Source organism: Leptopilina heterotoma, unplaced genomic scaffold (genome assembly GCF_015476425.1).
Source record: "Leptopilina heterotoma isolate Lh14 unplaced genomic scaffold, ASM1547642v1 Lhet_358, whole genome shotgun sequence".
Taxonomy (NCBI): Eukaryota; Metazoa; Arthropoda; class Insecta; order Hymenoptera; family Figitidae; genus Leptopilina; species Leptopilina heterotoma.
This window is the reverse complement of record NW_025111038.1, coordinates 385,292-411,866: the sequence shown is the minus strand read 5'-3', so window position 1 is coordinate 411,866 and position 26,575 is coordinate 385,292. Positions and strand designations below refer to the sequence as shown.

The 26,575-nt window shown below is 29.6% G+C and overlaps 1 protein-coding gene across 7 annotated transcripts in view; it reads right to left on the bottom strand.

The window, feature by feature from the left end:
- Positions 1-26,575, bottom strand: part of LOC122505416 (TLD domain-containing protein 2) — a 582,826-nt gene that overhangs the window by 216,080 nt on the left and 340,171 nt on the right. For 4 of the 7 annotated variants that reach the window (XM_043617021.1, XM_043617012.1, XM_043617015.1 and 1 more), the window contains exon 2: positions 24,311-25,056. The exons of the other annotated variants lie outside the window; for them this stretch is intronic. In XM_043617021.1, coding sequence (XP_043472956.1) covers positions 24,311-24,936 — 626 coding nt within the window. In that variant the 5' untranslated portion in view covers positions 24,937-25,056. The remainder of the gene's footprint in view (positions 1-24,310; positions 25,057-26,575) is intronic. 7 annotated transcript variants of the gene reach the window in all.

Here is a 26,575-nt window from a genome sequence, read left to right as displayed (position 1 = left end):
TCATATCGGGACGTTTGTAGTCTTAAAAGAAAGCTGAGATACCAAAGTAACTTTTCTGGATGATAAACATTAAATTAGAACAAAAATGTCCGAGTAAAACAACAAAGAGTGAAAAGTTAGCCATTACGCCCCGGTCTCCCCTAGTTTATAAAACTATGCAAAACACAAACGAGAACTAAAAAAATTAACATCGGTAATTTATGGTAATTCATGGAAATTTTCGCGGTAATTTATGGAAATTTATGAAAATTTTGACGATAAATTTTTAACTAAAAAATTTAACGTTGGTAATTTATGGTAATTTATGGAAATTTTTGCGGTAATTTATGGAAATTTATACGATAATTTATCAAAATATGTAAAACACAAATTAGACCTAAAATATGTTTTAGAGGTAATTTATGGAAATTTATTAGGTAATTTACTTATTTGGTTTTTTTGAAATTAGTTCAATTAAATAATAATTTAACTTAATTACGCAGTTAAACGCTCTTTATTAATTGTAAGTGTAAAAGGAGTCGAAAATTAAAATTTATTATCCTGTAGCTTCGATAGGGTAGTGGTTAAGAGTGTTAGGCTAGAAGTCCGTAGGTCGTAGGTTCGATTCCCCACAGAAGCAAATTTTATTTCGTTATAGGTTTGCGTTTATTCTGCGTTGTAAACATTAATTTGAATAAAAGTTAAAAGTTAGGGATTATTACATATTTGCAAATATAAATTAATTTTTTTTATTATATTAATATTGAATTTAAATAAATTTTCCACTAGATTGGAAAATAGACGGTCTGGTCTGATTCAGGCCAGCGACAGAAGATTTTTCTACACGGGTACTAAACCAGTACTGAACCAGTACTGCGCTAGTACTAAACCAGTACTGCGCTAGTACTAAACCAGTACTGGATGCCAGTACTGCGCCAGTAACATCGAACCAGTACTGAAAAGCGTTATCATTTCGGTCAAATACCAGTACTGGTTCAACCATGGCGGCCAGTACTCCGCCAGTACTGGTGTAGTACTGCGCCATTTGTCAATTTTTGCTTGGGTGCACGTGCACTTTTCCCAACGAGAGACAACAATAAATTGACCGTGGTACGCGCGTGCGACTGACCATCCCGTATGTATCAGTGATGAGTTGAGAGCAACAATAATTATTTTTCTTCTGCACGCCGGATCGTCGTACGATGCGGGAAATATGGCCCTGGCACTTAATAAATATACAACTCTCCTGAAGCATACGAATGACTGAAAATTCACTCATAAATTATACTCTTTTGCGTCACAGTTACTCTTGATGAAAATTCCATTGTGCGAATCGTATTATTTACTTTAATTTTATGCAAAGAATTACAATATCTTTCTTTTAACTTTATTGACCACATCGTTTCAAATTAACAACTATTGTAACTAACCACTGTAAAAAGTATCCAAATAGTTGTAATTAACCATAGTTATATAACTGACTAATTATTATACTACTTAATTATAGTTATAAATAAGAAAAGTCAGAAATATCAACAATATTGTAGTTTTAATAATACTTAGTCTTCTTTACAAAGAGAATGTAAAAATATGGAATAAATAAATAAAAATTCCTTTAATGTTCAAGTAAAAACAAAGAGCCTGCGTTAAAATATCAATCTGTCTTGAATGCAAATAATTTCTTTAATTTTGCTTCCTCATAGAGGAAGTATTGTAATACCAAGTTTTTCGAGTTCGATTTTTTAACATATTTTTATGTTATTTGACCTCAGAAGTTCAAAAATTACATTTTTAAAAAATGTCATTTTGTATGTGTGTGTGTGTGTGTGTGTGTGTGTGTGTGTGTAAACATCACATTTTCATAAACATCTCGAGATCATGAAGAGCTTTAGGGATGAATTTTTTTTTAATTGTAGGTCTCACGTGCGGACATAGAATGAGAGTACTTTGGGATACATTAATAAAGTTTAACTATTTTTTTTGGATTTTTAATTTTGCAAAAAAACGTTTTTTGCCCATAACTTCAAAAAAATGTTAGGATACCTATAAATGTTTTTCCTTAATTTGTAGAGTTTTTAGACGCATCTTTTGAGCCATAATTGAACATTTTTCGTCCATATTAACCGGAGATATTAAACTTTTAAAAACTAAAATTTTGGAAAATATGACTTTTTTGATAATTTTGTTGAAAAATGTAAAAGTAACTTTTAAAATATCGTTACCAACTTGTAGAGTATTAAAAAACGCTTCGATTGGTTATTGGTATTTTAAAAACCAAAAATTGTGGGAAATGACATTTTCTCAACTTTTTTGATTGAAAATTTTTCTTTAACTATTAAACTATTAATAACTATCTTGTAGGGTATAAAAAAATACATCGATTTATCTAAAATTTAATCACTTTACCATATTTATAAAAAGTTATTCTTATATTTCTATTATTATTATTATCTTTATGAGGAAGCAAAGTGTTCATGAAATCAGCACCAAAATTACATAATATAACAAAAATATGCAACTTGGCAGCGGTTTTATATATATTAATATTGTTTTACTGAAAATCTTCAAATTAAATTTTTTCACTTTTCTTTACGTTTTCTGACCTGAGGAACTCAAAAATTACATTCTCAAAAAATATCATTCCGTGCAACAATTTTATGCGACTATTACACGAATAGCACTGGGTGCGTAACAAAAAGCGTTTTGTGGATAACGCCCGTTTTGATATAATTGAGTGAGAATGATTACAATATCCTCTAGTTTATATTAACAAAAATTCACGTTGATCAAAGGCTTATGCTTGATGCTAAGAATAAATATCTCAGATCAACACTACTAGTAGTTTATTTATACTTAAAAAGAGGTTACAAAATGTTTTTTCCTTTTTATAAACTCTTTAAATCAATAAAAAATAGTGTTCTTTCTTACTCATATTAAAAGTAATTATATTGTATCATTTAAACGCAATAAAAATCTATTTTAGAAAATCTACATTTCAAAATTTTTTTAAATTTTCATTAAAAAATTTTCTCTGTTGAAAATTAGAAGTGGTTTAAGACTTAAAATAATGTTTTAAAATAAAAATTCACAATGTATGTCGAAAGATATCTTAAGACTTAAAGTTATAAAATAACTAACTTTGATTAAAATCAAAATTTCACTAATGCTCCAAACATTTAGTGGTTGTGCAAAAATAGAGTCTAAAAGGGTTATACAAAAAAATTTTTGTTTAATAGCTGACTACAACCTTTAGTCAAGATAATTTACTTAAATTTTATTGCTTAATAAAGGTACAATTGAATAAAAAAATTTTGTTTAATGTGCATTTATAGTTTTTGATCTATTAAAGTTCAAAAACTATAAGTTGAAATATATCTCCGTTCGTCGTTTTTTGTTATACGCCCCTATTGCACCCAAAGCTTCAATTCAGGTTCAAAGTAGGTCACAAATTTCGACTCGGAAGTTTTATTATTATTATCATCATCAGCATCGAATTGTAAAAGAAGAAAAATATTTCCATATATATACATATATACTTTCTTGATAAGAGAGATACTTCTCTATTTATTGAATGGCTGACACGTTACATCGTTTACTGTCTCGCCGGCCTTCACCGTGAACAATATTCTTATTTCACAGTTTTGTCATGATTAAGATCAAGATTCTTCTTCAGTCTTATTTAAAATGTTAACAATCTACACATGTGTGTTATCTAATACAAAAAAGTCAAATCATATCATTTGATCTATAACATGATCAGTAAATTTTTTTTTCATAAACAATAATCTTATATCCTTTCTTAAAAAAGACATGGAGTGGAAAGGTCGAATCCCAATGGGAAATTTACAACTGGCGTAGTACTGCGCCAGCACTGGCAGCACTGGCGGCAAGGCTGAGAGCCAGCACTGGCATGGCACTGGGATGATAACGCCGTCTGGCGCTGCCGAAGTACTGTCTGCCAGTGCTGCCAGACAGCGCTGGCGCAGCACTGGACCAGTGCTGGCTGAGAATATTGCCGCAATAAATGCCGTATTGTTATTAATTAGTCGTAAATTCATAATTATAAATAATTTAACAACAAAATGGTAAATAATATTAATAAATAGTTATTTTTCATAAAATATTTCTCTTCTTAAAGAAATTGTATTAAAGATGGAGACTAACAATGGATATAGTAAATGAAGTAGAAAAAAATTGTTTATAACATTTAAAAATTAAAAAATAAACAATTACAGTAAGTGTGCATTAGATTTTCATATTTTAGTACCTAACGATTGGAATCTAGAAATATCGCAAACCTATGAAAATAAACAAAATTGCTCACGAGGGGAATCGAACCTACGACCTACGGACTAACAGACTAACGCTCTAACCACTATGCTAACGACACATGTGTACAGAAAATTATTAATATCTCAGTATCATTCAGACATAAAATTATTGAATCAAAGATGAGAAAAAAAATAGGGATACGTTAGAAATAATAAATTGAAGTAAAATAAGTTAAACTAAATTTTTAATAATTAAATTAAATTACTTTATTTATTGCATTTAACATTTTACGTAATTCTTAAATTACGTGGTAATTTTTTAATAATTTTTTATTCATAGTAAGAAGTATAATAGTATTTTAATAGGAACCAAATTATTATTGAGATTAAAGTTTAAATTTTGTTTATAATTTTAATTTGTTTAAATAATTTATTATTTACAAAATTAGACAATTGTGTTAAATTTTTATTATTAAATTTAATAAGAATAAAAATTGAACAAATGAAAAGCAAAATATTAATTTTTTTCAATAAATTTATATTTATAAACATTTATAAACTTTTTTTATAATTTTTTTCAAGTTTATGTCAAAAAAGCAATGTTTGCAAAGAGCGTTGTGAACAATTTTTCTATACTCAGCCAGCACTTGCCGCCGTGGCTTGTCCAAGCTTTGGCGAAACAAGAATTCTGTACTGCGCCAGCACTAATTGTCGAGGCTCGGCTAGACTACGCCGAACAATCGTCTGAGTACTAAGCCAGTGGTGAACATCGGCACTACACTGGCATTTCCCATTGGGATGTATCGAAAAGTATCGAAGTAAAGAATGGGCAATGAGAATGTAAAATCTTAATAGAAGGGTGTTTTTAAAATTGTTTGTACATGTGAAGGTGGTGCTGCAGTCGTATGTTATTTAAAAAGAGCGCGAATATGTAAATTTTATTTTTGTTAAGGAAAAGTACTCATAATAAATCTTATTTTGCATTGTCAAAAAAACGTCAACATTTCAAATATAAATAAGCAAATTATTAAATGAAAAAATTTGAATATTATTATTAATGAAATATGGACTTGGACAATGGACATATAAAAACTAGCACCGTAGACGGCCGCTTGCGGCCGTCGGAGGAGCTATAGTTATATTTAAATGTTTCCTTCGTCCACAAAATTTTTCGTTCAACGTTTTCAGCAATATGTACACTAAAAAAAATATATATATATATATATATATATATATATATATAATATATACATATATATAATAATATATAATAGGGTAAACGTACCAATTGTCGAGGATGGTTCCTGTTGTCGAGTAAACAAACTTTGAATTTTATTTAAACAGTGTAGCACATTGTAAATGAAAAAGAGTAATAAATATTAGTTTTTTTATGCGTTATAAATGTGAAAAAAATATATTAATATTATATACACAAACAAATGAGACATTTTAGACAATATTTTTTGGTTATTACCATGGTAACATCGACAAATGGAACAACCTCGGCAATTGGTACACTTACCCTATATACCCAATGGGAAATGCCAGTGTAGTGCCGATATTCACCACTGGCTTAGTACTCAGACGATTGTTCGGCGTAGTCTAGCCGAGCCTCGACAATTAGTGCTGGCGCGGTACAGAATTTTTGTTTCTCCAAAGCTTGGACAAGCCACGGCGGCAAGTGCTGGCTGAGTATAGAAAAATTGTTCACAACGCTCTTTGCCAACATTGCTTTTTTGACATAAACTTGAAAAAAATTATAAAAAAAGTTTATGAATGTTTATAAATATAAATTTATTGAAAAAAATTAATATTTTACTTTTCAGTTGTTTATTTTTTATTTTTATTAAATTTAATAATAACAATTTAACATAATTGTCTAATTTTGTAAATAATAAATTATTTAAACAAATTAAAATTATAAACAAAATTTAAACTTTAATCTCAATAATAATTTGGTTCCTATTAAAATACTATTATACTTCTTACTATGAATAAAAAATTACCACGTAATTTAAGAATTACGTAAAATGTTAAACGCAATAAGTAAAGTAATTTAATTTAATTATTAAGAATTTAGTTTAATTTTTTTTATTTCAATTTATTATTTCTAACGTATCCCTATTTTTTTCTCATCTTTGACTCAATAATTGTATGTCTGAATGATACTAAGATATTAATACTTTACTGTACACATGTGTCGTTAGCATAGTGGTTAGAGCGTTAGTCTGTTAATCCGTAGGTCGTAAGTTCGATTCCCCTTGTCAGCAATTTTGTTTATTTTCATAGGTTTGCGATTTTTCTAGATTCCAATCGTTAGGTACTAAAATATGAAAATCTAATGCACACTTACTGTAATTGTTTATTATTTAATTTTTAAATGTTATAAACAATTTTTTTCTACTTCATTTACTATATCCATTGTTAGTCTCCATCTTTAATACGATTTCTTTAAGAAGAGAAATATTTTATGAATAATAACTATTTATTAATATTATTTACCATTTTGTGGTTAAATTATTTATAATTATTAATTTACGACTAATTAATAACAATACGGCATTTATTGCGGCAATATTCTCAGCCAGCACTGGTCCAGTGCTGCGCCAGCGCTGTCTGACAGCACTGGCAGGCAGTACTTCGCCAGCGTCAGACAGCGTTATCATCCCAGAGTTATGTCAGTGCTGTCTGTCAGCGTAGCTGCCAGTACTGCCAGTGCTGGCGCAGTACTCCGCCAGTTGTAAATTTCTCATTGGGTATATATATATATATATATATATATATATATTCCAAGCTTGAAAAATTGATAATGAAAGGGGTATAATATTTATACCCCTTCCAACAATACGTTAATTACTCACACATATGAATTCCTAAGAAAATTCTGAATTTTTGACGACGTTGAAGTCCACAACGTTTATCAACGAAAAAATTTTTTTTTTTAAATAGAAGATTTAACTAATATAACAGATATCAAAAGAAAAGTCACAAACACAACAGAAAGCAAATATAAAAACTCAAAATCATAAAAAATTACATTTTTTTACAAACTTAAAATACCAACAATATGTATGCAAACTAGATCAACTTGACAACAACATATGTAAAAATTAGAGTTATGAATTGACCAAGAATTTTATTTTTGGAAATGACTCCTAGTGAGTCTCATAATCATCCTGGAGAATTTTAAAAAAATCGCCACCCGGAAACTCAATTTTTTGCCCTAATAAATCGAAAAATTAGGTAAAAATAGAGAAAAAAATGGCAAAATTAGAGTTAACAATTGACCAAGGATTTTATTTTTGGTAATGGCTCCTAGTGAGTCTCCTAACATTCCTACACAATTTCAAAAAAATCGCTGCCCGGAAACTCTCAATTTTTTGACCTAAAAAATCAAAAATGGTTTCTTTTTTGCTATGAAATCACCGAGAATTTTAATACAAAACTTTCAAATCTTTCTATTTCCGACAGTAATATTTCTTTTTAAATAACTTCATTCTTAAAAACAATCATACAATTATTGTTATTTATAAATTATTTATTGAATAATTTTATTTAAATATTTCAATATTAATTGCCATTTAAAAGAATTGAGTTTACAATTTTCAAAAATAGATGAACTTCAAAAGGCTTTAATTTGAAATTTCATAAACTTTCAATTTTTAATGAATGTAATTAGAAACGTTAAAAAACTTAGATTTTTTCAAAATGTTAATAGTTCAAATTCTTCTTGAAATTAGTTAAAATCAATATATCGTCGGTTGGGTGCAGAAAGATGCCAATTCAGACTAATTAACAAATAGAAATTTTTTTTATACAAAATTTTTTTTTCACACAAATTTATGTTTATTTAAGTAATATATGTCGATTTTGGTAAAAATAATTTGAATTTAACAATTACCATTGTTATGAACAATTACATGAACAATAATCAAGTTTCTTTGACATTTGTAAACATTTTATGCATTTTTTAAACATAAAATGTTTATATAATATGTACATTCTTTCAAAAACTTTAAAAATTTATTAGCACAAACAATTACATTTGTTATTAACAAATTATTTACTTTTTAAACAAATAAATGGCTTATTTCGGCAAAAAGAAAAATTAGTTTTCTTATGTTAACGAGTTTAAAGTCATGTAAAGCTCTACTTGATTATTGATAACTAGATTATTGTTCATGTAATTGTTAATAACAATGGTAATTGTTAAATTCCAAATAATTTTTACCAAAATCGACATATATTACTTTAATAAACATAAATTTGTGTGAAAAAAAAAATTTTTTACAAAAAAAATTTCTATTTGTTAAATAACATTGTTTCCAACAATTTAAATAAATTGTATTATACATTATTATTTGTCTGGTGGTCATGCTGGACTAATTTAAATTGATTCCAATCATCTGCAACGAAAAAATAAAAAATTAACATGATTTTTTCTAAAAATATTGTAAATTATTAACTTTGAATAACAAAAAAAAATATAAACAATTTAAAATTCAAAAATTGGTTTAGAGGAATCTCTTAGAAATTTTATTCCCTTCAATTTAAGACCAAATCCATGAAAATCCGATAAAATTTGTAGGTTCCAGACTAACGTTCCAGTTTAACGTCATATAAAGCCCTACACGGCTGCAGTTTTTAATTAATAACTTTTTTCTAATTGAGGCTTATTTTTTTTCGAAACGGTTTTACACTCGGAGACATTTAAGGAATAGAATAAAATTTTAATTTTTTTGTTAGGACGTAAAGAACATATTTGTTTATTAACATTTTATAAACAAATTATATAAAAAATTATAAAAAACAAAAAAATTTAAAAACAAAAAATATATTCAAATAGTACAATCCAAGACGAAAAAACCCATATTTTAATTTTAAAATCCGTCAACTGGAACTCGAGAAAAAAATTTGTTAATGAAGCAGTACTAAAAAATTCAATTGTTAATAACTTTTACAAAAAATTATTTTTTGCCTTAATATTTTCAGGGATTCTTCTTAACGATATTAAGAGTCAAAAAAAACTATTTTGGTTTAAAAAGAAATTTTTTAGTTTCAGGTGATCCGTTTGAGAAATTCTGACCCATTGAGAAATAAAAATTATGCATAAAATGGATATATTTCTTATTTCTTAATCATAATTCTTAACAATTAACAATTTTCTAATATTTTTTATAAATAAAAAGCATACAAATTTGTATAATTTAGATCAGTCAAACGAAGTTTCTTATAAAAAGCGTATAAAAAACAAAATTTATTTGTTAATCATAACTTTTAAAAAAAATTTTAATTTTCCAATTTCAAATATTATTTTATTATAAATCATGAAAAATACCTGCATATTTTTTATTTGTCAAACAATATTTTCTAAAGAAAAAAAACAAAACCATACGCAAAAGTCAAACTTCAGATGTGGACAAACAGAATGAATGAATTATTGATTATTATATTTAATAATAAGTACACTCAAATCTCGCTATAACGACCTTCTCTATAACGAGCGCTCTCTATAACGAGGGCTCTGTCTCTCGGTATAGCGAGAAAAATTTCCTTCCTATTACCCCCACTATTTATAAACAAATGCACATTCTGTTGATTTAAATTTGGTTGAAATCAATTTTATTTATATCACAATGAGCATAAAAAGTCACTTCTTTTTTTAAATTATATCCATGAGTCGAATATCTTCAAAATTTTAGCTTATATAGATTTTCTGTATGTTGAAGTTCAAATTAAACTAGGTTACGTTTGTAATTTTGACATTACGTAGATTGTAAACACAAAAAAAAATGAATGAAGAATCTTTAAAGTGGGGATTTTTCATTTCTCCTCTTGCGCTCGTAATAGAGGGAGACTTGACTCCCGAACTTCTCGTTATAGCGAGATTTGAGTGTAATATTATATTTAATTATTGCATATTTTTACTTAAGTAATTCATATTTGGTACAAATAACTATTTATTTGATGCTATAAAATAAAATATTTATGTTCAGTAAACATTTAGGTACTTATCTCAAATAAATAAAAACAAATAATTATAAATACAACCGAGCGAGCGTTAGCGAGTGAGGATATGTCGCTAGTTTTAAATAAATTATGAGATTTGTACCACATTTATTATTACGATACACTCATCGACTCTCGGATCTTTTTCACTTATGGGACAAAATTCTCTCATACCTTTTACAAAAACAAATAAATCCCCATTTTTTATAGGATTGGTTTCTTCGCAAAATTTTGCAAATTTCATGTTATTTTTAACGATATGTCAAATTAAGGATTAACGACAGTATCTATTCTTTATTTTTAATGCTACTTGCAAAATTTTTAAAATTCTAATGTAATTTTAACCTCATAATGGATCAGCTGTATAACCTAGGTCATCTTGAAGTTAATGTTTTGAAACTTTGATAGACACACGGAGAAAAATAATTGGATAGATTATACTAAGTATTGGATAATGTATCTATTTTTGATAGACTCTGGAGCGCGATCCGATTAGTTGGATAGTGCGACCAATTTTATTGCATCCTTAAAAGTTTGATATTTTAACCAATTCCAATAGCTAGGAGAAACATTCTCTTGGTTGCTTTGTCCAATTCTCTAGTGCACATTTACTTTCGAGTTTTAGTTCATCTATTTTTCACTGGTAGAATATCTACCTTTTTATTTAATAATATTAATAATATTGAGTATCTGAGAAGTAAATATGAAAAACCCTTTCATCACTACTACGTTAATTTCAAGTAGGCAAAAAGCTTACGTTCTGCTTTTCAAACATAACTTATTTTTAAATAAAATTTAAAAAATAATGAGTCTCCTTTTAAAAGTTTCAACTAATAAACTACAAATTAGTTTCAAAATCACATACAGAAAAGATAAATAAAGTAGGGTTAGGATAAAACTTTTGTGGAATTTTCACTATATTATTAAATATATATATAAACTACCCTTTAAATGAAGCAATCAAAACTTCGGCATTGACTGGAACAGCCATTCGAATAAAACTTTCAGTGTTTTCGTCCATTTATATAAAGCGAAAACAATTCACGAAAACGCAATGTCAAAGACGCCTTCACGACAAGAACCATATCACATCCATTAGTTTTTTTTTTTTTTTTTATTTATACTCCTGCCCTATTGGCCTTACGCACTTCGACAAGAGTCCCCAAGAAATACTTTTTTTTGGATTAAGCATAACCATTCAACATAAATTTTCTATATATTAACCTAAGTTGCGTCTACAGCCGACTTTATTAGGAGTACTCGCATTCGCCTGGACCACCCGTCAATGGGTTTTCTCGCCAGAGAAGAGGGAAACTGTAGAAAACCTCTCCTGAGTACAACCGGTTTATCGACAGTCGAGTTCTAATGGTGTGTACCGGACAATAATCGACGGTGCACATCATTATACTTCGACGTCAAACCTCCCGCTCAGATTGTCTCACGTGCCGGAAAAATACCAAGCCAAGTGGGAGCGAACCAAGGATACTTATCATCCATTAGTTTTTTGTACACAGCGCTTGCGCGTCACGTGACTGAACCGGTATACTTGCGAATTGGATACTTTATCCAACACGTTGGATAAAATAACCAGTTATAATGATGGAATATCCAACTACAGATTAAAATTTTTAAATGTTGTAGTGACCATCCCAGTTAGCTGATCAAACATTTTTGATAGATAATACAACTAATTTTATTTTATCCAATAAAAATTGTATACATTATCCAACCATTTTTCTCCGTGCCTTTATTTATTTAAAGAAAGAATTATTTACATATTAATGAGTTGACAAATGATAACAGCGGATGGGTTATTGAGTTGTCCAGAAGATAAAAGGTACGGGAGGAAAGTTGCAAAAGGATCGAGCGAGTAAAAGAATTGAATGCAAAAGATCTGAGAGTCGAGTGTATAGTTTGAATGTATGATATTGTTGTTATTGATTTCATTGTAACGGTTGCTACAGTTACCGTTTTCATTGCAAATGGAAATATGGTTACCATTTCGGCTCTAGTACTTTAAAAATATCTGACGTATTTGGTATCTTATAATAAGACGTAAGATATAAAAATGGTATTTTCCATCTTAGAATAAAGTATTGCATCAAATATCTAATTGATATCTAAGATGCTTCAGGTATTTTAACAGTACCGTCAACTGGGGCTATTTTGTGCATCCGGGGGCTATTTTGTGCACGCGAGTTTTTTAATGAAAAAAATTATTAAAATGAATTATTTTAATCTGCTATTTTGTAAAATGAAAGTTTGATTACATGACAATAGAGAGCACTAAATGTTATTATTTAATTCTTTGGCAATTAAGAGAAAAAAATTCCTAAAAACGGAAAATTTGTTTAAAAAATTTTGAAAGTTCGGAAAAATTATACCAGATCTTCTAGAGTTTTAATGTGTCTCATAAACTGTGTTAGATATTTGTTTTCAATTGTGTTGTGATGATACATACGTAATGCGCTAACTTTTTATTCATTATTTTAAGAGAAAAGTGGAAAAAACTGAAAAACCAGGATTCCATGGGGCTATTTTGTGCACTTAAAAAAATCAAATATTTTTCATAAATATTTTATTTAGTAAGTAAAGAAGATTCTGTTTATCATTTTTATACATTTTTGTCTTACTCTTCTGTCAAAAAACTGTAAATACGTTAATTAAAATCATTAAAACGATTAAAAGCTCTACCGGTGCACAACGTAACCTCAAAAAATGAACTTTAATTAATATTTATAAGTTTTTCAAATTAGTTTTAAAACTATTTTCTCGTTTCTCTTAAAATAACTTGAAAATCATATTAGATATTAAATTGTTATCTATTTAACCTTAAAAATATTTATTTCAAGTTTTTTAAAAATATCATTCAAAACCATTAAAAAAGCTCCTATTGAAATGATGTTTTAAAGTTATTTATAAGTGTTTAAACGATCATTTTATAATTATATTAGTATATTATTATAAAATATATATTAAAAAAGAAAAAAATTTTATTTACTATCTGCGTAATATACAATTTAAAGAAAGATTGTTAATTTTTAGTAAATCCAGATTTTAGCAAAGTTTTAGTGCTTTATTTTACATTTTTTGTATAGTATATCTACAAAAAAAATTTTACTAGGTCATTCTTTTTTTAACTTACTCTCAAATATATACACAAAAGATTTCATGAAGCAGAAACGATTAAAAAAATTGTTTACGCAACATTACAGAAAAACAAAGTTCGATGCACAAAATAGCCCCATCCCGGGAGTTATTGTGTTCACGACTTTCAATGACTACAACTAAGACAAAAAAATTTTTTTCTTTGCAAAATTTATAGGAAACCTTCAGAAGGATGTCCACAACATATATCAAAAGTTGATTTTCTTTATTCTCTTAATTCTGAATTTAAATAAATCTTTGAATAAAAAAAAGCTATTTGGTGCACAAAATAGCCCCGGTTGACGGTAATTAAAATATTTCTCCCATCTTAACTTAAGTTAAGAAAACTTTTTTCAGCTGCCTAGCCCTGGAATTTAACGAAGGTATAGTTTGCACAGTTTATGATCAACGAATTAAAAAAAAATTACAAGTCATACAAAATAGTGTCTTACATCTTAAAGGGTCTACACACTTTAAACGCGCTAAAAAGGCTATTTTTGTAAATTTTTTTCAGGTTTAAATTATAAATATTAACATGTGAGGTTTTATATATAAATAAATACACAAAGTGCAAAACAAAACTGCTTTAATTTAAAAAAAAAAATTTTTATTTATAAATAATTAATGAAAAATATTTTCTTAGAGCAAACATATTTATCATTCAATTAATTAATATATATTTCTGATTATATGCCTGTCATGTACTCTGATATATAATGACCGTTATATATACGTACATGTATGTTAAACAAAGACAGAACATTTACTTGCGTATCACATTGCAGACAGTTAATATCGCGTTGGGTGTCCCATTTTCATAGGGAAAATAGATTTTCAACCTGCATGACGTTAAATTAAATTTTTTATCTGATTCAACGTGAAGGAATTTCTAATTCAATAAACTTATTATCAACATTTTTATTACCCTAGTAAATTTAGTATAATCGAAAAAACATATTCCAAAAGTGTCAAGCATTTGTCATTTGATTTAACTAGATGCTGTACAAGAATAATAATTAACAATTCATAATTACTAAGTATTTAATCAACCACTAGTCCTAGTTTTCCAAAAAATGATTAGGAAGCGGATATTAAGATATTCGTTGAAATAAAATTTTATTTAGTTTATAATATAAAATTGTAATTTTACTACTTTACATCTTAGAACAAGATACCTTGTAAGATATTTCTGTTTGCAGTGTATAGACGAAATAAATAAAAACCCGTCGAAACGGGTACGACAACTAGTACATACACTGAGAAAACTGGAGTATTGGACTAAACATCTGGAGGGACAAATCGTTGATATTTGAGAGTTAGCTATTGGATAACAATCTAAATGTTCAAATACACCATTGACAGATATTCGTGCCATTTCTCTTGGAGGGAAAATGAGTTTATAACAGAGGGACAAATTAACCATCTTGAGAAATCCCTTCCTTATCCGGCGCGAAATGAATAAATATGGCAACCTAACCCATAAATTAAATACATAAAATGTCAGAAAAATAATTTCGCGCGCATCAGATCGTACACATTTTCTGCGCAACTTTTAACCCTCAGATATAATGGGAGAGAATATACAAGTAGATTTCCATTATCAATTCAAAATTTATTTTAGAAGGACTATTTAACTCTCTTCATAACAGTAAAAAGAAAATCTTATTTTAAGGCACGAAAGCTGCCTTAAATTAAGATGCAACATTTTTAAGACAGTCAATGTTGAATTTACGCACGTTTTTCGTATCCTTTAACATTATAGCAGACAGTGTTGAATTTAAGGCAGCTCTTAAATTAAGATTTACTTTTTACTGTGATAAGCAAAGGAAACATACACTTTTTGAACCTCCGAATTTGACACTCCAGTTTTCTCACTGTAATTATAATAAAATAAAAATACTCCAAAGGAATGCTATATAAACTAGGGATTTTCTTTATGCTAAATAATGGGACCTGCAAAAAAGTACTACACTTAATTACAATTATTGTGAAAATTAGGTAGGCAAAGGCGTACCGCTGATTTACAAGTTGACGCATTTCACTTGCGCGCTTGGTTTATTGTATATAAAGTTTGTTGTCCTCTGACTGCGTAGACATTTCTCTCGTTTCTCACTATAACTACAGTTACCTCAAACCAATTATAAATAGCTATCAAGAGATTCACTCGAGGAGAACAAACTTCTATATTATATGATTCAATTTCACAGACTGCTGGGAAAAAACAGAAAACTCAAAAAAGCGGAAAATTTACAACTATACACACTATTTACGTCGATAAAATCAACGTCAAATAAGTAACAAGGAAAACTTTATATGACACTAATTTATAAACTAGATTATATTTTTAGTTAAAAACATTCCATAACATAATTTGTTTAATGTTGTTATCCAAATAAACATTAAAAAGTTAAAAATGTTTCAAAAAATCTTCTTTAGACGCTTATATTAGGGTGGTTTTTTAATTGGGCGATGTTTCCAAATCTTTGGTCTCATCCCAAATAATTAGTCAAGGTATTAAAAAAAATTTTTCCTGCAAGTGAAGCAAATCGAACAATATTAACACGTGCCTCTAGTCGACTGAAATTTTATAAGGAAAATATATGTAATTTTTCCTGGAAATCACTCAAAATTTTTTCAAGCTTATACAAATTCATTTAAAATTCTCAAACTTTGGGTTTTTTAGTACATAATAGGAGGTACAAACTCCAATTTTTTCAAATTTTTTCGAAAATATTTACTCCATTTTTAATTTTGATCAATATGCCGCTATCACAGTAAACAGGACTAGTACATATATTGATTTTACTTTTTAAGGTGGTTAGTTCATGGAGGCTAGTCAAAAGTAATCTTTTTTTTTTAAAGTTCAAAAAAGAGTTAATTTTTATAATATAAAATAGAAAATCACTTTTTCATAACGCGGTGCGAAAAAGTTCCCTTTTTTGCACCGCGTTATGAAAATAATATTCTTTACACGGAGAGAAAAAAAAGAGAGCCGTTTGATTTGGCAAGAGAGCGCTGTTTTCCCTTTATAAAGCGCAGCAGTTGCGCCGCAAACGTCGAACGGTTATACTTTTTGAGGAGTATCGGTTCTCTTCTCCACACAAATAGAGCCACTTACTTTCCAAAAAGTGTACCCGCTTTTCCCAAAAAGGAGAACCGTTCTCCCCTCGAGAGTAAGCAGCGTGCTTAACCTCAAGTTGAACGGCTGTTTCGCATTTAACGCAACCGCTCTACCGACAGGTAGAGCCGCTTACTTTTTTTTCTCTCCGTGTATGTTATGACGTATAAATTTGTAAATAATAGAAAATTAAAAAAATTAGTAATGTTTTGAAGAAAGTAGTGTTTTGTAGTTAGAGACGTGGCAACACAGCAGTCGATTACTATGTGCTGATTTGTAAACTTGATTTTTGTTTGAATTTTCGCGCTACTTCATTTCTCCCGCAGCTGTTGCGATGTTGCCACGTTCTTTATGTCACTCGGAATAACAAAAAATTTATATCGAACTTTAATTTTTGAATTAAAAATTCTCTGTAACTGAACGATAAATTGTACATTATTTTAAGTATGATGTGCACCGTCGATTATTGTCCGGTACACACCATTAGAACTCGACTGTCGATAAACCGGTTGTACACTCGTGCTCATTAATGCCTTCCCTCAGGGAAGGCACTAATTTCACGAACTTTGCCTACCATCTATATTGTATAAAAAATCAGCCAATGGAAAAGTAAAATTCCTATGGAATTATTGGCACGAACTATAAAAAATATAGAAAGTGGGCAAAACGCGTCAAATTAGTGCCTTCCCTGAGAGAAGGCATTAATGAGCACGAGTGTACTCAGGAGATGTTTTCTACAGTTTCCCTCTCCACTGGCAAGAAAACCCTTTAGACGGGTGGTCCAGGCAAATGCGAGTACTCCTAATAAAAGTCGGCTGTAGACGCAAAAATTAGGTTAATATATAGAATTTTCATATGTAGAATGGTTATGCTTAATCCAAAAAAGTATTTCTCGGGGACTCTTGTCGAAGTGCGTAAGGCCAATAGGGCAGGAGTATAAACAATAAAAAAAAAAAAAAAACAATGCAAATATTAAGAAAAATACTAAATTTTGGACGATATCTCGAGAACCGAACGGTAAAAATTCTAATATTCAAACAGTAATGTGCATTAATATTTTAATTAATTTTGCTGAAGTTTTCAAGCAATTCTCTATTACCATTGATTTTGAACTAACCTTAATTTAATAATCACTTACATTATTTCTATATATCCGTTATGACATACATTGTGTCTCTATTGCACTTTAAAGTTAACCTCAAATTAAAATCATATCATACACATGTGAAACACACGGTATACAAGAATTTGAATGTGTGAGTGATGTGCGCAGAAGCACCGCGCCGACGACTTTTCGAAACGAAACGCCTGGTTAAAGACAAGCTCGTGACTCATCCCCACTACCGAAGTTTCACCTTCTGTCTCTGGCCTTCTTGAGTTCGACAAACGAAAACAATTGTGGAAACATTAAATTTTTAGCTTTTATCATTTTTTGGTTTCTTGAAAAAAAAATTTTTTAATTTTAACCCTCGGAGCACACACCTCTTTTTTCGAACTAAATGCACACTCAGGGTCACTTAAAAAGTTTCATTATAAATATTTTATTACAGAAAAAAAATGCTAAAAGTAGGGGAGTAAAGTCGACGTGGGACCACCTTTTGACTTTTGTTTATAACTTTCTTTAAAAATGAATTTGGTCAACTTAAATATATTGTTGGAAAGTCCTGTTTAATAGGAACATTTTTTCTGTTTAAAGTAAATTGATTGGTTTTAAAATGAAAAAGTTATAAAGATTAAAAAAAATTTATAGTCCAGGTTGGCCCTTACAGTTAAGGTCGGACCATGTTTGAAATTCAAAGGGTATTACCGTTAAAAAATAAAATAATATTTTTAGCGTTAAAAAATGTATCCTTTATTGTTTACAGCTTGTAAAAAATTACACTTACAAAAAACAAAAAAGTAAAACGTTATTGTTACAAAAAAGTAACGTGTAACAGTTTAAACTAACTTAATGAAATAATTAACAAAATTTACAGGATTTAATATTATTTTTCTAATATCTTTGGCAAAATGTGTGAGTATATGTGTGTGTACCAATGTTTTTTTGTATATTTATTAAAAAAGTATCTGTCAAATTCATGTATTATAAATGGTGGTCCGACCTTGACAAAATGCACCATTGTCGAATTGTTCTAATAAAAAAAGATACTTTTCCGGATTCGATTTTTCACTTTATTTTTTTTCAACCATGAATCCAACAATACTTCTGCATGCTTGCCTTAAAGATTCCATGTTTTTTTTATATTTCATTAATGGTTTTTCACATGATGCATAAAACTTTTTTTGAGCTATTTTTGTACCGAGGTCATAAAAAACATTACAAATTCTCCAAAAATGGAATATAACAAAAAGTTAGGTGTCACTAAGACAAAAGCTTCGCCAAGCATGCGCGTAGGTGGCGCTAGTAAACTTGTCCAAAAAATCGCGAATGGACTACCTAGACAGTGATCTAACCTCGACTATACTCCCCTACACAATTTTTCAGAAAAACGAAAAGATTATAAATAAAAATTCTTTACTGTAGTTTAAAAAAACGCATTTTTTGCAAGTTAATGGAGGTGATTTTTAATTTTTGACGAGATCTAGGCGACAATTGACTATGGAACATTATACTTGGAGAGCACTGGTACGTCTTACTAGAACCTAAAACAATTACGTTTTGGTCACAGGACCTCTAATTATTGTTAAATTTTTTTAAATAAATTTTAGTTTAAACTAAAAGACAGGTTCACACAGATCCTGTATATGTGCTCCGAGGGTTAGAAAAAAGGAAAATTTTGATAAAAATTTTTTTGTTGGACATATGTGGACTAATCGTGGGCAATCGAAAGCAATAAATAAAACTTAAAAATATTAAACTGGAGGAGCCATCTTCAGAGACCTAACATCTGTTTTTTCTAATTACAGACATAATAAACCATAATTATAAAACATGATCGTTGTTTTAATTAAGTTATATAAATAACAGTTAACATTTTCAGCGATTTTGCAATGCAAGTTTACAAGACATTTTAAGAAATTTTTTCTGTCATTATTTAGGATATTTTTCTGTTGTTTATTTTAATTATACACTCTTCTACACGAAGAGACCGAGCGTATTTTATTCTTTCGCATTGCAAAGTCCGAAAATAAGGAGAACTTTTTACATTATCTACTATTTTCTGCACTAATCCAACAAATATTCACAAAATTAGTAAAAAATTTTACTATCTCGCACAATATTAGCTATCAATGTTTCATACAGGAACACTTGCATGATCCTACACATGACAATTTTTAATTTTTAAGATGCTAAGGAACATTTGACATACATATGCTTGTTTTTTCGATATGTAAGGCTCCTAGAACACTGCTGGACAGAAAAATGTACTTATAAAAGTAAATAAATTATTTGAGGAAACTGCAAGATCCTTTACGGATTTCATACAGGATCCTTTACAAACAAGTACCTACAATTTACATTATCGACACAGCGCTTGGCAACCAACGTTGCGCCACTTCCGACAAGCGCCGCCAGAGTGCATGTTAGTGATTTCTTCTCGCTTGTGACCTGTTTCACTGGCTCTATAAGTACCTGCTCCTCTCTCGCAAAGACATTCACGTCATCCCTCCACTGTGAGATACGGTGAGGGAATTTTTATCAGTCTTTTACCTTTGTTTTACCAGAGGTGAAAAATTAAATTAATATGTTCTACTAATTAAAAAAAATATTTTTGAAAAATATATTTTTTAAAAATAAATTTAAATTAATAATTAAAAAAATTAATTTTCAAAACCTTGGTTTTTTGTTGGTTGTCAATAAAAAATCAAGCTTTTGAAAATCGATTTTGTTTCCTTGCCAATTCCTTGGCAACTAATATTGGCCCGATGCTTGGCTACCGATCATTGGCAGTAGCGTGATCATCCCAAGTTTAAACCATTGGTGGTCCAATGATGGTTGCCAATTGTTTTGCCAAGAAAAAACCATTGGGCACCAAGCATGGCCCATTATTGAACCAATCGTTACCATTGTCAACTTCCCGTTGGGTATAGTAATAATATGAATTTGAATAATACTGTATAGTCAATTAGCTATGTCACAATAAAAAACCGATTAATTAATTTTAACCACCCAACTCAATCAAAATACTGTTTAGGATCAATAAAATATTCCCTTGATAAAAAATATTTTCTTTTATTGTAAAGAAATCTATTCGATTAAAAAATTATGTTCTGATTCAAGGATAACCAAAGTTTTATGTACACGGAGAAAACTGGATGTTCAAAACACGGTGGTCTTCAAGCACTTTTAGGTTTACCTAAAATGAGTCAAAATTGTGCTAACGCAGTTTTATCTGGAATCGTCCCAAGATTCAAAATTTTAAAATTTTCATTTCCGAAAATCGTAGCTGATTCTTTTTTCGAAAAAAACATATATATGGGCAATTCCACGTGAGATTTTAGTCGACCTCTTAAAATCGGCAAAAAATATTTTTTTTCTATTCTGTATCGAAAAAAACAGATACGTATTTATTTATTTTTGTTTAATTGTCCAAATTTTCGAGTTATGAATTTTTGAAATTTTTGACTTGTAATTGTAGACCTATATTCAGTAGCTTATAATTCTGAAAATATTTAGTTTAGGAAAAAGTTGTCAAAGAATGAAAGTTTTAGTTTTCTTTTGACTTTTAAAAAATGTTTACAAAAAATTTTTTTTAAATTTTTTATTTTAATCTATTTCTGTTCTTTATTTTAAATTTAAGGGTCTACGCTGTAAACAGTTTTAAAAAGTTTATTGTAAAAAAAATCCCACTGTCGACTATAATCTCACGTGGAATTTCCCGTATATATGTTTTTTTCGAAAAAGAATCACCCAATGGGAAATGCCAGTGTAGTGCCGATGATTACCACTGGCTTAGTACTCAGACGATTGTTCGGCGTAGTCTAGCCGAGCCTCGACAATTAGTGCTGGCGCAGTACAGAATTTTTGTTTCGCCAAAGCTTGGACAAGCCATGGCGGCAAGTGCTGGCTCAGTATAGAAAAATATTGTTCATTCAAAAGATATAGATTTTACAAAAATGAACATTTTTTGTTTTAACTATTTTCCCCTAAAATTGTTAGTTTTCGAGAAAAATGCAAAAAACCATAAAATACCATAAAAATTGGTTAAAATATACTCTCAACTAAAAGGACATGTAATTTTAACAAAATAAAGTTTCTTTATGTATTTCGGTACGCTGATTACGAAAATCATAGTGAAAATTGGCTACTCGGTGATATTCATGGTAAAAACCATAAAAAACACCAAAAATATGGTTTTTTGCGATTAACTCGCAAAAAACGCAAAATTTCTGTATATACTAAAAATAGTAATTAAACTGCTCGTGTAAAAATTTCCGACCCTGGCCGTAACCCGGTTCGAAACAGGAAACCAGTTAAAGGCTCAGTCTGGCTTAAGCGTGCTTGATCAAGACCATGTGGGGCCAAACTCAAATTTTGATCAGACTGAAACTTAGTTTGCCCGGCTTCGTGATGTTCCGTCCCACCGGGCACTTTAAAAAGGGCTCTCCTGTCCTCGTCCTTTTTTACGTATAGAAAGAGAGTCAAATTGACTTTCTTGTTGGTATTAGAAGGTACTTAACCCGGACCCAATGCCCCTCCAACGATTCCCTTTAAAAAAGCCCTTTTTAAAGTGCCCGGTGGGACGGAACATCACGGAGCCCGGCTTCGCTCCTGTCCTCGTCCTTTTTTACGTAAAAAGAGAGTCAAATTGTCTTTCTTGTTAGTATTAGAAGGTACTCAACCCAGACCCAATGCTCCTCCAACGAAAATATATATATATATATATATATTTTATACGAAAAAATTTGAAAGTTTATTAAATGTTTAGTTTTTAACTGATTGATGTTATTTACATAATACTAACGAAAATAACGCGCGTGTGTGGCTTCTTTTTGTATGGTACATAAACATAGGGGAAACCGGGGCTGAGAGAAATGGATTTTAATGGTTAGAAGTAGATGTTATCAGGTACCATCATTATGTTACTGAGTTACTGAGTAAAAAATGTTATGTTACCGACTACAATCAAGATGTTACTCAGTACAATCTGGATTGTAACTGATACAATCTAAATAGCTGTCCGTATTTGTAGCATATCAAAGATATGCCCCATACAATCATTATGTTACCCTGTGACATATTTTTCTCTGTGTACTGAAGATTTTTTAACATTAGTTATGAGATAAATTGTTCTTTTCCGGTTAACAGCATTTTATCGAGTCACAGTTGTGAATTAATCGATCATTTTATTAGTTAAATTAAATAAATTATAAATTTTTTCGTATCGATTTTTTAAAGAATCGATTCGTTTCAACTACGATTTGATTCAAAAATCGAACATCCCTCTGTTAAAAATCGGTTCTAATCGTGACAGTTCTCCGTGCAGAAATTGCCCTAACCGGGCCGCCCTGACCCCGCATGAAACAGGGTGTCCGACCAGGCCCAGGCCGCTTTTATTGTTTCACCCCGTTTTAGGGGAGCCCGGTCTGGATCCGGCCAGGGCCCAACACGGGTTGGGTAAAACACGAAGGTGGAATTGGTTCAATTACGGAAATTAACCAAGTAAAAAAACAATAAAATATTTAAGGACTTAAAAAAGTTTTTCGTTTAAACATCAAAATAGCTTTTACATTGTATGCTGAAAAGAACTTACGTTTCAAATCCTACATGAGACTTTGTGATATGATGCAATACGCATAATATAGTCTACATAAAATATAAAAATCAGAGCTCTAAATTGTTTATAAGATAATAAGATTTATGTCATCAAGAAAAAACCAGACAAATGATTATAGTTTCCATCTTTAATACATTTCAATTAATGAGAGGAATATTTATGTGAAAGTTTATTCATAGCATATTTACTCTTTTTTACTTATAAATTTCCCATGTTAAATGATGCGTTTACAATCACTTTATCGTAATTGAAACAACTAATAATTTAATTTTTAAATTTTAATTAACATTAGAATTAATAATAGATTTTTAAATTTAAACTATTTTTTTCTAAATAAGGTTTTTGGTTTGCAATTACACTGGAACCCCCGAGGTTTGGACTGCTATGTAATGGTGTCCAAACTTCGGAGGGGACACCTTGACGCCTGAAAGTATAAATATTCAGGGCCGTACGCTTCATTAAAACGAAGATGCGCTTAATGAATATTACATATTCAATGACAATTTTGTTGTCAATTTATTAAAACATAATTGAAAAACATTGTTTTTAATTTTTTATATTTATAATTAACAACTGATTCACAAGATTAAATTTATTAACAAGTTTTTCAAAAGAGCCACAAAACGGTACACTTTATGCAAACGCTACTGCTTCTAATTCAACGTTTGTCCGCGCTTCCCGCCGACCCCTCACTCTACTTTGTCTATACTCTATGTCAAAACAATCCAAACTTCGGGAGTCCAAACCTCGGGGGTTCCAGTGTATAAGGAAATTATTTTTAACCAAAAGCGGTCATGAAACATTTTGTTTTGCAAAAAAGTAATTTTTTTGCTTAAACCATAAAATATTTGTAAAAAGTGCAAAAAAAATCGTATAAAAAATTTTAAAAATACGTATTTCTTTATTTTTCAAGTAGAATATCATATTTCATTGTGAAAATAATTCGCAATATATCATCGGACTGACTGCATGATTTGATATGGAGCTGATCTAGGCATTTATTTAAGAAAGAAGTAAAGTTATTTGGAAAGAAATAGTAGAAAAATGGGTTTAAAAATAATGTTTACCTTACGACAGAATCGGGTACAAAGATGTTCCACCATGATGGTCTCTTTTGTCTAGTATGAAGGCCTTCAGTGCTGCCAACATCAGAGGGGACACTTGTGGTGCCCTTTCTCCTTTTCCGATCGGCCTTGGGAGGCTTAGCAAGTGGATGCCACGACTTCCTTCTTCCCTTTTTCATTTCCCGATCAATCGCCTTCTGATCCTCGAGATCAATATCACGATTCTCCTCTAGAAGATCCTGCGACACATAAAATACGGAACCACGTCTCGCACTACTCTCACTACTCCTGCGCTTCTCTTTTTCCTTTTCCTTCTCCTTTTCCTTGCTCTTATCCTTTTCCTTGTTTTTCTTCTCCTTCTCATGTGACATGGAATTTTCTTTGTCCTCGAATATACTGCTACGTCTTGCACGTTGAAAGAGACTGTCACGTTTCGCTTTCAAATCATCAAAAACACTGTGCCGACGTGCTTTATTGTTTCTCAATATAACAACGGGCTCCTTCATTTTACCATCGTCGATTGATTGACAACTTTCGACCAAGGATGGAATCGAATTTGTTGATGCGAACTTGCCGCCTTTGGGGCAAGTATTGTTGCTATCGTCGCTGATGTACATCCTGCTTTCCATAATACGACGGCAAATAAATTCAACCGGAGGATGTGTTCTTCCTCGAAGAATTGATGTAGAGGGAAGAATTATTCAGGCTCGTCCGCCTTTTAAACTCTACGGCTTGTGTCGCATATTATTCTGAGGGAAATCAGGTTTCAATTTTAGAGCGGCTTTAAACTCAACTTCCGAGAAAATTGCTTTTTAAAAGAAAACAATTTCAAGCATCGGACGAGTGACAAATATTTTTACCTCGTATTTTTAAGGCGTTTTTTAGGAACACGAAAACTCAATAATCTCAACTATTACTGTTAAATAATATTGAATTCTTTCACAAAATTTACTTAATAAATAGTAATCTTTATTTTTTTGACTACTTGAAATATTGTATCAATAAAAGAACTAAAGACAGATAAAAAAATAAATGTAACATAAATTTTCAACAAGTTACTGCATTATATCAAGTGCTGCTTCAACTAAAGAGAAATTTGTTGTTATATAAAAAAATATAAATTGTGCAGTTTAGAAAAGTCAATTTTCTCGGTTTCTTACAATATAAATTGAAAAATATTATTGTAGTCTAAATGTTTGTAAACTTTGAAAAAAAACAGATTAAGTAGCTTCTTCTTGTAAAACAGATAATCCGCTAATAATAAATTATTGATAAATTTAGGTTCACATATAGTTTATTGTTGTACAGTACTTTAATATTGTTGTAACAGAACAAATTTTTTATTTCTTTCTCTACGATTTCAATTGACAGAAATACCAATTTTTGTTACATTTGGTTTTAATTAATAAATTGATCTAGGTTAATTAATTTGATTTCAATTTAATTTTATAATTAATTTGAATCAAGAGTAAATAATGAAATTGAAAAACTTTGAAACTTAATGAAATAACCTTCATCAAAATTTTAATGTGTGTCTCATCATGAAAGTGTGTTTCTACTTAAGAACTCAGAGTTTTACTCGTGAAAACTTTTACGCAAGAAAAACTTTTTTCAACTCAAAAAAGCATTTAAAAATATCCGAAGTTTCACATTTAGACTTCACTATATTTTTAATTAGTGTGAATATTTATTTTCCTCTTCTAAATGTAGCAACATTTTTTTGTTTAATCAGAAAGAAAAAAAAAGATGAAAAAACATTTTAAAACGTTTAAAAAGTCTCCAACACTGATAATTAGTGTTATATGGTGAAAGCAGCCTCTCAGCACGACCGCCTTTTCACTTCATGTTAGTCCAAACAACAATCTCGCTAAAGAATCTAGAGTTTTCAAGAGCAAAAAAAACGGAACTTTATTCCTCGATTTTTGCAACCTTTTTCTCTACATGCATTAAAGCAATTATTTACTTTGCATTAGATTTCCGAACATTTTATTTTTATTGAATTAAAGAAAATTTCAATTTTTTTTATTAATATTTGTAAAATAATGTTAAAAAATGTTTTATTTATAGAAAGTCAACACTCACGTATGTAACTAATTTTTTTCTGTGCGTATATTTATTAATATATCCTCAAGTGTGGAATTAATACATAAACAAAAATATATATATATATATATATATATATATATATATTAACGACAAAAGCACGTGTTTCAATGACACGGAACTTCGCTTATTCGATCACCGATAGAGATTATTAATACATTTATA